At 45.9% G+C, this 12,471-nt stretch overlaps 1 protein-coding gene across 1 annotated transcript in view; it reads right to left on the bottom strand.

The window, feature by feature from the left end:
- LOC143768195 (C3a anaphylatoxin chemotactic receptor-like) overlaps positions 1–12,021 on the bottom strand; it is a 66,550-nt gene extending 54,529 nt beyond the window's left edge. Inside the window, exon 1 of the mRNA XM_077256886.1 lies at positions 11,933–12,021. Coding sequence (XP_077113001.1) covers positions 11,933–12,021 — 89 coding nt within the window. The remainder of the gene's footprint in view (positions 1–11,932) is intronic.
- Between the last annotated feature and the right edge of the window lie 450 nt (positions 12,022–12,471).

Raw genomic sequence — 12,471 nt, forward strand, 5'->3', positions numbered from 1 at the left:
ACTCAAGTCCACAACACTTGGTGTAAATATTAAATGCAGCTTAGCAGTCTATAGGAAACTTCAGAGGAAAATGCAAATAGAAAGTCTATGAAGCACAATTATTCTTGAGGATACTTGACACAAATAAGTCTTTGCTTAGTCCAAAACACAGATAGATATGCTTATAAAGCAGTTCAAATAATATCTTAGCTCAACCAGGGAGGCCTGGGTAATAGTCTCAGGTTCTTGCAGAGCAGCAACAGCTTACATGTCCAGCAAATGCAGATGGAAGTAAACACGAGCAGCAGATGAAGGAGGATTACTGGAATCTGGTGTATGCAGTAGGAACTCAGAGCAGAGTAGCAGGATCACCACACAGGTTCACAGGAGCAGGTATGTAGCCAGGGAGACACCAGAGGTCAGGAGCTGGATGCAAGGCAGAATACTCTAGCACAGACTGAAGGCTGGGGTGGAGTTTTATAGCAGGAAGACACAGTGCACATGAGACCAAAGCAGCCATCTTGGAAAAGGGCAGTAATGCACAAAAGGTAATAAAAAATGTTCAGAGTCCTGACATTACTCCCTCCTTAGAAGCGGCCTCAGGATGATCCTGGGCCTGGTTTCTCAGGGAATCTCTGATGAAAACGAGAAATCTTCTGTTGGGCATTGATGTTTTCCACAGGTTCCCAAGAGTCTTCCTCAGGGGGATATCCTTGCCATCTTATCAGATATTGGAGCCGATTCCTGCGAATCCTGGAATCAATAATTTCCTCCACTACAAATTGTTCTTGCCCATCAATCACCACAGGCTGCGGAGGTGGCACAACATGTCCCTGGAAGGTATTAGGAGATACGGGCTTTGGTAAAGATACATGAAAAACTGGGTGTACCTTCATAGTCCTAGGCAGCTTCAGCCGGCAGGCCACAGAGCTCACAATACCGTTGATCTTGAAAGGGCCAATGAATTTCTGTCCAAGTTTTTGTGAAGGAACGTTTAACTTCAGATTCTTAGTTGCTAACCACACGGAATCTCCTACCTTGAACATGGGTGCAGGTTTATGGAATCTATCAGCCAATCTCTTATAACGTTCTTGAGCTGTGGTCAGGGATTCCTTCAGAACCTCCAGATTTTGCCTCATTGCAGTCAGCCTTTCCTCCACTGCCGGAACCAGAAAATTAATTGGAGACCTAGGTAAGATACATGGATGATAACCCAGATTGGCAAAGAAAGGTGTAAATTTAGTGGAGGCGCTCTGAGAAGCGTTATATGAAAATTCGGCTAACGGCAGCAACTCCAACCAATCATCCTGGAGATGGCTGACATAGCATCTTAGATATTGTTCCAGCCTCTGGTTGGTACGCTCAGTCTGACCATTTGTCTGGGGATGGTAAGCGGAAGAGAGACAGACATTAATATTGAGTGCAGAGCAAAACCACTTCCAGAATCTTGAAGTGAACTGCACTCCACGGTCAGAGATGATCTCATCCGGAACCCCATGCAACCGAAAGACATTCTGTATAACCAAGTTCACTGTATCTTTAGCTGAGGGGAGGCCGGTGCACGGAACAAAATGAGCAGCTCTAGTCAGGCGATCAACTACCACCATGATTGTATTCATGCCCCCCGATGTAGGCAGCTCCACAATAAAGTCCATTGATATAGACCCCCAAGGGCGGGATGGAACAGGTAATGCTTGTAGAAGACCCGTAGGTGCAACATGAGGAGTCTTGTAATGAGCACATACCTCGCAAGAGACAACATAGTCCTTGGTATCCTTCAGGCAAGTTGGCCACCAGAAGAATCGGCTCAGGAACTCTTGTGTCTTCTGTACCCCCCTGTGACAAGCCAACTTGGAGTCATGTACCAACTTGAGGATCTGCAGATGGACGACCTCAGGGACGTAGATACGTCGATCTCTGAACCACATGCCACCCTTAAAGACAAGATTAATATCCACAGGTGGGTTGGCCAGAAATACATCACCGTCATAGGCCTTCCTGCACTCCTTCCACAAGTCCTGATCGTGGATAACTCCGATGAAATTGGCATCAGATAGAATAGTCTTGGACAGGGCTCCAGGTACGGAATCTGCAGCATGGATTCGGGATAAAGCATCAGCCTTCCCATTACGAGAACCTGGACGGTATGAGATAACAAAGTTAAATTGATTTACAAATAAGTTCCAACGAGCCTGACGAGGAGAAAAACATCTAGCACTATGATCTGTTGTGCAGCTCCTTGCAGATGATGCCTACATTCTTTGAAAGCCGCAATAATAGCCAGCAATTCCTTGTCTCCCACGTCGTAATTCTTCTCTGCTGAGGTTAGTCTACAAGAAAAGAAAGCACAAGGATGTAGCAGACCCTTCTCTCCAGTTCTTTGGGAGAGAATAGCCCCCAAAGCATTATCAGAAGCGTCCACCTCCACAATGAAAGAAAATGTTGGATCTGGGTGTATCAACAGCGGTGCTGATGTGAAACAGATCTTAAGCCGATCAAAAGCTTCTTGAGCCTGTGATGACCACTTAAAGGGCTTTTCCTTCTTTGTCAAGGAAGTAATGGGACGGACAATATCAGAAAAATTTCGAATGAAGCATCTGTAGAAATTTGCAAAACCAATAAAACGTTGGACCTCCTTAACGTTCTTGGGTACCGGCCAGTCAAGGATAGCCTGAATCTTACCAGATTCCATATTCAGCCCCTGGGGAAAGATGATATAACCTAAGAACTGTATCTCAGCTGTTGTGAATTCCGCTCTTGGGCTCCCTCCGGTGGTTGTAAGTGGCACTTTTGTGAGTTCTGCTCTTGGGCTCCCTCCGGTGGTTTTAAGTGGTACTGCTGCTCCTTGGATTTAGTAGTCAGCAGCTGCTTCCACTGATTGTCTTTCTGGCTCGGCTATTTAGCCTGGTTCCATCCTTCAGCCTGTGCCAGTTGTCAATGGTTCCTGGTTGGATTCACATCTCTGCTTGGATTTCCTGATATTCTGACCAGTTCAGCAAAGATAAGTCCTTGCTTTGTTCTTTTGCAGTCCACTTGTTGTGGACTTAATCTTTCTGCACTTTCTATGTTTTTTCTAGTCCAGCTTGTCAGTATGGATTTATTCAGTTAAGCTGGAAGATCTGGGAAGCAGATTTACCCTCCACACCTTTTAGTCAGGTGTGGAGATTTTTGTAAACTCTGTGGTGGATTTTTCTAGTTTTTAATACTGACCGCACAGTATTCTGTCCTTTTCTTTTTATCTAGCTAGACTGGCCTCCTTTGCTACATCCTGGTTTCATTCTGCGTATGTCATTTCCCTCTTCACTCACAGTCAATATTTGTGGGGGGCTGTCCTATTCTTTGGGGATTTTCTCTGAGGCAAGATAGCTTTCCTGTTTCTATCTTTAGGGGTAGTTAGTTCTCAGGCTGTGACGAGGTGTCTAGGGAGTGACAGGAACTTCCCACGGCTACTTCTAGTGTTGTGATAAGCTCAGGAACTGCGGTCAGTACAGGTACCACCTCCTCCAGAGCACTTCCCATGTTTCTCCTAAACCACCAGCTCATAACACTCAGCACGATGGAACTCGCATTTCTCCGGCTTAATATACAGATGGTTCTCTTTCAGACGTCTTAAAACAGTTTTGACATGTTCTTCATATTCCTGTAGAGAGTCAGAAAAGATTAGTATATCGTCCAAATAGATCACTACAAACTGGTCCAACAAATCTCTGAAAAAGTCATTAGCTAGGTGCTGAAACGTAGCAGAGGCGTTACAAAGCCCGAAGTGCATCACAAGAGATTCAAAGTGTCCATACCGGCATCTGAATGCTGTCTTCCACTCATCCCCTGGATGAATACGCACCAAATTATAAGCCCCATGAAGATCCAGTTTGGAGAACACCTTAGCATGGCGGACTCTTTCCAGTAATTCGGGAATCAGAGGCAAAGGGTAACGGTTTCATACGGTTACCTTATTGTGCTCCCGATAGTCAACACAGGGTCTCAGAGTCCCATCCTTCTTCTTTACAAAAAAGATAGGTGCCCCTGCTGGTGAGGAAGAAGGACGTATGAAGCCTTTGGCCAGATTTTCATCAATATACTCCTTTAAGGCTTGAAGCTCAGGTGCCGCCAAAGGGTATACGTTACCAAAAGGAATAGCTGTCCCAGGAAGCAGCTCAATGGGACAGTCATAATGCCTGTGTGGAGGAAGCTGATCTGCATTCTTCTTGTCACAGATGTCAGAGAACTCTTTATATGCTGGAGGTAAAGAAAATACCTGTACATGTGCTTCCGTAGCCGTGGACTCAGGGACAGCTTCTGTTAACACTGAGTTGCTCCTTGTTGGAAAGATAATCTCCTTGGTCTCCCAGTTGATAATTGGGTTCTGAGAACGCAACCAAGGAATGCCTAAAATCACAGGAAAATGAGGAGAAGAAATTAGCAAGAAAGAAAGTTGCTCCTGATGATTAGGCTCCAACAAATTTTCAAGGGGTACAGTCTCCTGATCCACAGGCCCAGAGATTAAAGGTGAGTGACACATCCACTGTTTCCATGGTAATTGGAGAGGCTCTTTGCTGAATTTCAATACCATGTTCCTTGGCAAATGCGATATCCATGAAATTGCCACCTGCACCAGAGTCAATCATAGCTGCACTGGAAATCCACTGTCCTGAACACAGGATCTTAATAGGGAGAGAACAGTGAGAGTTCTTTTCCTTAAGCTCCTTGGGGGATGAAGTCATAGAAAGTGAATGGAATACAGCGTTTAAAGGCAGGCTACATTCAGAGATGTCAGATTCATCATCACAGTTGTCATACTCCCCTACTGCTGCTAGCACCTTGTTAGGCCGTCTAGGACACTTAGGACAATTGATCAAGAAGTGGTCAGACTGGCCGCAGTAGAAACATAGACTTTCAAGAAGGCGATGCTACCGGCGCTCATTGATCTCGCGCCTCTGAACGGAATCAATTTGCATGGGCACCTCCTCCACCTCCCGAGATGTTTTACCTGCAGGCTCTTTGGAAGGAAGGGAAAAGTTAGAAATACGGTTATATGCAGCAAACTTCTGCCTACGCTCAGTAAGGCAAATGTCAATGCGCACACAATGCTGTATAAATGTTTCTAGCACTTGTGGTGACTCAGAGCGAGCTAGTTCATCTTTTACAATACTAGACAGACCCCTTTTAAAAATAGGCAATTGTGCATAACTGTCCCAATTGGTATCTACTGCTAATCTCCTGAATTCAGTAGCATACTCAATAACAGAATGTTTTGCCTGGCGTAAAGACAATAAAGCAGATTCAGCGGTTGCACGGCGATTAGGATCATCAAACATTAATGCCATAGCGGCCAAGAAATCATCCAAGTTATTTAACCGTGGGTCACGAGACTCAATCATCGGATTCGCCCAGGCGAGCGCTCGTGCAGTCAGCAGCATTATGCATTATTACACACAATACTTTGGATCTATCATTAGGAAAATGGTCAGCATGCACATCAAAATATAGCATACATTGATTCACAAAGCCACCTAAATTTGTCGCGATCACCATTAAATCTGAATGGGGCAACTTAGGTGGGCTAGTTGGTGGCGGTTGCCCAGAGGGAAAAGTTGCTTGTGCAGCTATTTGCGTGCTTATGTCCTGAAAAGCCCGTCCATACTGGGACTCTATGCCAGCAAGTTTGTTTTCCTGGGCTGCCATGCGGGTGCTTAAGTCCTGCAAAGTCTGTCCAAACACATGTTGATTGTGTTCAAAGCTTCCAAACTTCTTTTGCAGACCTTCCACATCTTTCTGCAGTGATCTAATTATGGAAAACACCCGCTCTAGTCTGCTTTCTGCAGTCATTGTTCCAGCAGTCTCCTTTTTTTTTTAGGCTAGAGTATCCTGTAATAATTATAGGGGATAACTCAGGAGACTTTTTGCGTGGAACAAGACTACTACAGGACACAGTTTTATAAGCGGTGAAGTCTATATTATCTCACGGTGAATCAAACAGGTGCAGAGAGAAACTCAAGTCCACAACACTTGGTGTAAATATTAAATGCAGCTTAGCAGTCTATAAGAAACTTCAGAGGAAAATGCAATCACGCAGAAAGTCTATGAAGCACAATTATTCTTGAGGATACTTGACACGAATAAGTCCTTGCTTAGACCAAAACACAGATAGATATGCTTATAAGGCAGTTCAAATAATATCTTAGCTCAACCAGGGAGGCCTGGATAATAGTCTCAGGTTCTTGCAGAGCAGCAACAGCTTACATGTCCAGCAAATGCAGATGGAAGTAAACATGAGCAGCAGAAGAAGGAGGATTACTGGAACTGGTGTATGCAGCAGGAACTCAGAGCAGAGTAGCAGGATCACCACACAGGTTCACAGGAGCAGGTATATAGCCAGAGAGTCACCAGAGGTCAGGAGCTGGTTGCAAGGCAGAATACTCTAGCACAGACTGAAGGCTGGGGTGGAGTTTTATAGCAGGAAGACACAGTGCATATGAGACCAAAGACGCCATCTTGGAAAAGGGCAGTAATGCACAAAAGGTAATAAAAAATGTTCAGAGTCCTGACATCAGGGTGGTAACAGAGCGGTTCAAGCACTACCTGGTCTCAGCGAGATTCACAGTTTTCACGGACAACAACCCGATGACTCACCTGGAGATGGCAAAACAAGGTGCCTTGGAGCAGCCGTGGATGGCCCGTTGTCCAACTATGAATTCACCATCAAGTACCGTGCAGGGCACAAGAACGCAAATGCCGATGCTTTGTCCAGGATGCCCAATTTACCAGATGTGGGAGAAGTTCCGAAAGTGCTTGAAGAGGTTGAGTGTCAGGACTCTGAACATTTTTTTACTTTTTGTGCATTACTGCCCTTTTGCAACATGGCGTCTTTGGTCTCATGTGCACTTGTCTTCCTGCTATAAAACTCCACCCCAGCCTTCAGTCTGTGCTAGATTATTCTGCTTTGCATCCAGCTCCTGATTACTCCCTGGCCTTGCACCTGCACCTGCTCCTGTGAACCTGTGTTGGAGATCCTGCCACTCTGCTCTGAGTTCCTGCTGCATACACCAGTGTTCAGTAATCCTCCATCTGCTGCTCGTGTTACTTCCATCTGCATTTGCTGGACATGTAAGCTGTTTCTGCTCTGCAAAACCTGAGACTATTAACCAGGCCTCCCTGGTTGAGCTAAGATATGATTTGAACTGCCTAATAGCATATCTATCTGTGTCTGGACTAAGTCAAGGATCTATTCGTGTCAAGTTTCCTCAAGTATAACTGTGCTTCATAGACTTTCTGTTTGTTTGCATCTACCTCTGAAGTTTCCTATTGACTGCTAAGCTGCTTTTATTATTTGCACCAAGTGTTGTGGACTTGAGTTTCTCTCTGCACCTGCTTGAATTACCGTGTTATAATATAAACTTTACCACTTATAAAACTGTGTCCTGTTGTCTTGTTCCACACAAAAAGTCTCCTGAATTATCCCCTATAAGTATTACATTGAGCTACCAGCCTTCCATCGCCCAGGGAGAATCAGTACTCCCATTATGTGAGGAACAAGTGTATTGACAAGCGAGAAGCCACGCTGAACCCATTGCCCCACCATGGATGGGCAGAGATGCAGGATAGTGACCCCACAGTCTGTCTGGTAAAAGAGCTGCTGACGCAACCTGATTCACACCCTGATCCAGATGCTCCACAAGAGACTGAACAGCTGTGGAAGGAGAAGGGCAAATTGTTTGTTTACGACAGTAAGCTGTGTAGGAGGACTATCGACCCACACACTCACGAGCTGGTCTGGCAGGTGGTGGTCCCGAGACAAGATGTGCCAATGGTCTTGGAAGTGTATCATGATGGAGCAGGACACTTAGAATGGAAGAAGTTAGAGATCCTACTTTGCGGAAGGTTCTACTGGATTGGCATGAGAAAAGCCATCAAAAAATGGTGCCGAGAGTGTGGCCCATGCAACCTGCGCTGAAGGACCGTGACAGTCAGAGGGCTCCCCTACAGCCCATAGTCACCAAACAGCCACTTGAACTGGTGGCCTTAGACCACGTGAAGCTAACTCCAAGCCGGTCAGGCTATGTCTATGCTTTGACCATTGTGAACCATTACTCCAGATTCCTGGTAGTCGTGCCTGTTACGGACCAGACAGCAAAGACGGCAGCCAAAGCCTTCCAACAGCACTTCTGTCGACCACACGGTTACCCTGAGAAGTTACTCACCGACCAAGGACCAGCCTTTAAAGCAGAAGTGTTCCAAGAGTTCTGCAAGAAAATAAGAACAACACTGTACCACCCACAAACAAATGGCATGTGTGAGAAGATGAATCAGGTGGTAATCGATTTACTGAAAACCTTGTGTTTGGAGGAAAGAAACCTGTGGCCAGAGAAATTGCCAGACTTGGTAGATCTGTACAATCACATCCCAGTGAATTCCATGAACTGCATTCCAGCCTACCTGATGAGAGGAAGATCTAGCAAATTACCTGTTGATCTTGATATGGGAGTCCTAACCCCAGAAACAACCTCACCAGATGCAGATTGGGATACTGAACGACAACAAAAATACTGCCAAGTACAAGAGTGTGTGGAAAGAAGCTTGTCCCAGGCAAGACAAAAGCAAGAGAGAAACTATAACCATCATGCCCCTGCAATTTCCTTGTCACCAGGTGAACAAGTGCTAAAACGAAAAAGGAGAATGCATAAACTTGATGACCAGTGGGAAGCAGACCCTTATACCATCTTACCATCCAACTTTGACAACGCTAAAGTGTGCCTCATAAGTAAAGATGGAGGAGAAATGTCGACTGCGGTATCAAGGGATCATCTGAAAGTATGCCCTGACAAACTGAGAGACAAAGAAAGAGATCCAAGTACTACTCAACCCACGATAGAAGAGGAAAACAAAATCCATACCTTTCTTGGAGATTTTCCCCAGTCTTGTACTCAAGTACATCAAGCTATAGTGATACCTGTCTTGACTTTTCCCCAGTTTGAAATACTAGAAGAAGTGAAGAAAGCAGGGGGGAGAAGGAAAGGTTGGAGCTTGACATGCCGAGACATACATCTGTGAGCCGTTGCAATTAAATGTAGCTGGTGGGTGCTGTACCTGCTGGTGATTTCAGCTGAAGTGGAAGAGAAGAAAGGGAATTTCCAGCACATCCATCCAGTGTAAGTAAAATATCCAAAATGTATTAGAACAGTTTTAAAAAAAGTTTTAACAGAAGAGAAAGAGGCCCTCTCTGCCTGACGCGTTTCTGGCGCACCACGGCGCCCTTAGTCATAGGAGCTCCTATGACTAAGGGCGCCGTGGTGCACCAGAAACGCATCAGGCAGAGAGGGCCTCTCTCTCTCTTCTTTTAAAACTTTTTTTAAAAATGTTCTAATAAATTTTGGATATTTTACTTACACTGGATGAATGTGCTGGAAATTTCCTTTCTTCTCTTCCACTAGAAGACGTGACTCAGAACCATCCTGAAGCAGAAGAGATCCTAAACCAGAGGGCTCAAGCAGCAGACGTCACACCAGCAGTGGAACAAGAGAATCCACCCTCTGCTATCGGTGAATCTGTCATACCCATGGTGAATCTAAGAAGTAGCAGACGTTTGCCTAGTGTGCCAATACAATGCAGGCCTACAATTAGCACAGACACTAGTGGGTTCACAACAGCAGCAGCAGACATGTTAGACCAGGCAACTGCGTAGGTGTACTCATAGCACCAGAGGTCAGATCGCAGCCTGTTACAGAGACTAGTGAACTGACAATAATCGGTGTTACCTGTGTAAAAATGTTTGCTTATGCTTATTGAGGTTTAAAATGGACAATAGGGTAATGGACAGTGAATTGCCCAAAAACTGTCACTGTACATAGTTGGCACCACCAAGGTGCACCCTGGTTCTACCCACTTTGCCGGCGTGGGTAGGGCCTTGTTTCTTCACAGACCTGAAGATAAAACAGTCTGGGGGGGCCAAACACCGGGTCTGAATATAAGCCTTGTAGCCCGCCCAATCCCTACGTTAGGGGTTTATGATGGGTCCCTCGCATCAGTACTGTTATTTATGAACAAGGACACCCTGGTATAAGACCAGTTGTACTATATTTATAAAATATGTTTGCAACGTTTAAGCCAAAAGTGCCTCCCTTACGGGAACAAAAAAAAATGTATGTACCTGTTTAAATGTATTTCAAAATGTTTTGAACATTCCTAACCTGAATGTTATGTTTCCTTTTCGCAGTCCGGGAGTACTGGATTTAACGGGGGGGGGGATGTGGCACCCCAGGAGTTCTGGTACCACAGTGATGCTGCCCTCCTCTCAGGGAGTGTAGTGCCATGCCTAGAGGCAGGAGGGATCCCCTATGGCAGGTAATCTTGCATTCAACACATTCTGACTCCAGGCCAGGAGGGGGAGCTCAAAACCTGATTTTAGGGCAGCTTCCCTACATACATCCTGGTCTGGAGGAAGAGTGAGACTAGTTGAGAGTGCACAGAGACAGGAAAGGAGCACAGTGGAAGAGAAAGGGGCTCAGAGGGGAACTGCGACCGGGCACACTCAGAGCCAGAGCACAGAAACCAGGCACCGGGAGCCTGAGGCCATGGGAGACTATAAGTCGCACGACAGATCCGGAGGGCATATGACTATGCGTAAATTGCCCGTACTATATCTGTGGTACAGCAGCATTCTAGAGCCTGGAGTCACCGTGCAGAGATACCAGAAGGAACGGCTCAAGTTGCCTACCATACAGGTACTGTCCCAGGACAGGAAAGAATGAGGACCTTGTTAGGACACTTCAGACAGCAAAGGACTAATAGTCAGCGCAAAGTGGAAGGCTCCCAACCTGACTTGCCAAGGGGGTTTCCACCTGTCTTCAGGCTGCCTGGACTCCATCTACACCTGTTGCTGGTACCCTCGACTGTGGTCTGCTACCACTTCAGTAAACCAGGTAAAGACTGCAACCCTCTGTCCTCTGTTATTTACCGGCAACCCACCATCTTTGCCAGACACCTTGGGAGCCCTGTGGACCCCGCTTCATCTTTGGGAAGCGTCACCATCTCTGCTGCAGCAACATGCCCCAGAGGAACCCCTTTAAGCAGCGTTGGTCCCCTTCTGACCAAGAACCACAGGTGGCGTCACGACATAAACTTTATTCAAAATCCCTTTTAAGACTTTTCCCTTTTAATTGAGTGCCCAGGGCCAAGGATCGGGTCAAAGAAACCGAGACATCCCTTTTAAGTGCGACCGGACCTGATACCGTGTACCCCACTGCCCAGGCGTGCGACACATATACAGGACTCAGCCTCCTATCATGTTTATACAGCACTCAGCCTCCTATCATGTTTATACCGCACTCAGCCTCCTATCATGTTTATACAGCACTCAGCCTCCTATCATGTATATACTGCACTCAGCCTCCTCTCATGTATATACAGCACTCAGCCTCCTATCATGTATATACAGCACTCAGCCTCCTATCATGTATATACAGCACTCGGCCTCCTCTCATGTATATACAGCACTCAGCCTCCTATCATGTATATACAGCACTCAGCCTCCTATCATGTATATACTGCACTCAGCCTCCTCTCATGTATATACAGCACTCAGCCTCCTATCATGTATATACAACACTTACATCCGGCTCTGCGGTTTTGGGGGTTTATTGCTGTCACTAATAAATGATTGCAGTTCGGTTCTCTATGTCCGGCTCTGGTCACATCTGTTATTATACAGGAGGCACAGCGCAGAAACGAATCCTCTGCCCCACAGACAGCACTGACCCCTGATGGGCGACACTGAGGGCAGAGGGGCTTGATGGGTTCTCCAGAGTTTCCATCATTATGGTAGGAATTATCGCTGCAGGTAGAGCTGATTTATCCCCATGAATATGTGATGTAATCGGGGCGGAGGCTCGGATATAGATGAGAATGGAGTCTGCACTGATGTCTCATGAGAAATACAGAATTAGGAACATAAACTTACCGGTTGTTGTAGTCCTGAGTTGTATTAGATGTGGTCAGATTATCATAATTATAATAATAATAATGTTCATCATCAGCAGCATCGTCCATTCTGAGGATTCACCTACAGTGATAATAATACAACAGACCATGTAATCACCGTATCAGTAGGATTCCTGTGGTAAAGGAGCTCTCCAGCCATTGTTTCCTCACTGTCCCCTGTTAGTAATCAGTAATGTGTGTAGCGAGTGTATTACATTACTGACCAGTCACCATCTTTTGCCGTTTCCAGCTTTCTTTGCCTCGTTCTGCGTCTCATATATTAATACTGAAAGGTGACCTCCGGCCACAGAGAAGTGGAGTGGAGCCGCAGTAGACTGGAGCAGCGCTGGAAACGGCAGATGACGGCGGCTGGTAAGTAATGGAATACACTCTCTACACACATTACTGATCGCTAACAGGGGGACAATAACCACATCGGAGGCTCCTGTAATCACACGGGTCTCCAGCTTACACTATGGGGGATTTATATAAAGCCGGCTGGAGTAAGATGAGCTGCAC

This window comes from Ranitomeya variabilis, chromosome 4 (genome assembly GCF_051348905.1).
Source record: "Ranitomeya variabilis isolate aRanVar5 chromosome 4, aRanVar5.hap1, whole genome shotgun sequence".
In the NCBI taxonomy this organism is placed as follows: Eukaryota; Metazoa; Chordata; class Amphibia; order Anura; family Dendrobatidae; genus Ranitomeya; species Ranitomeya variabilis.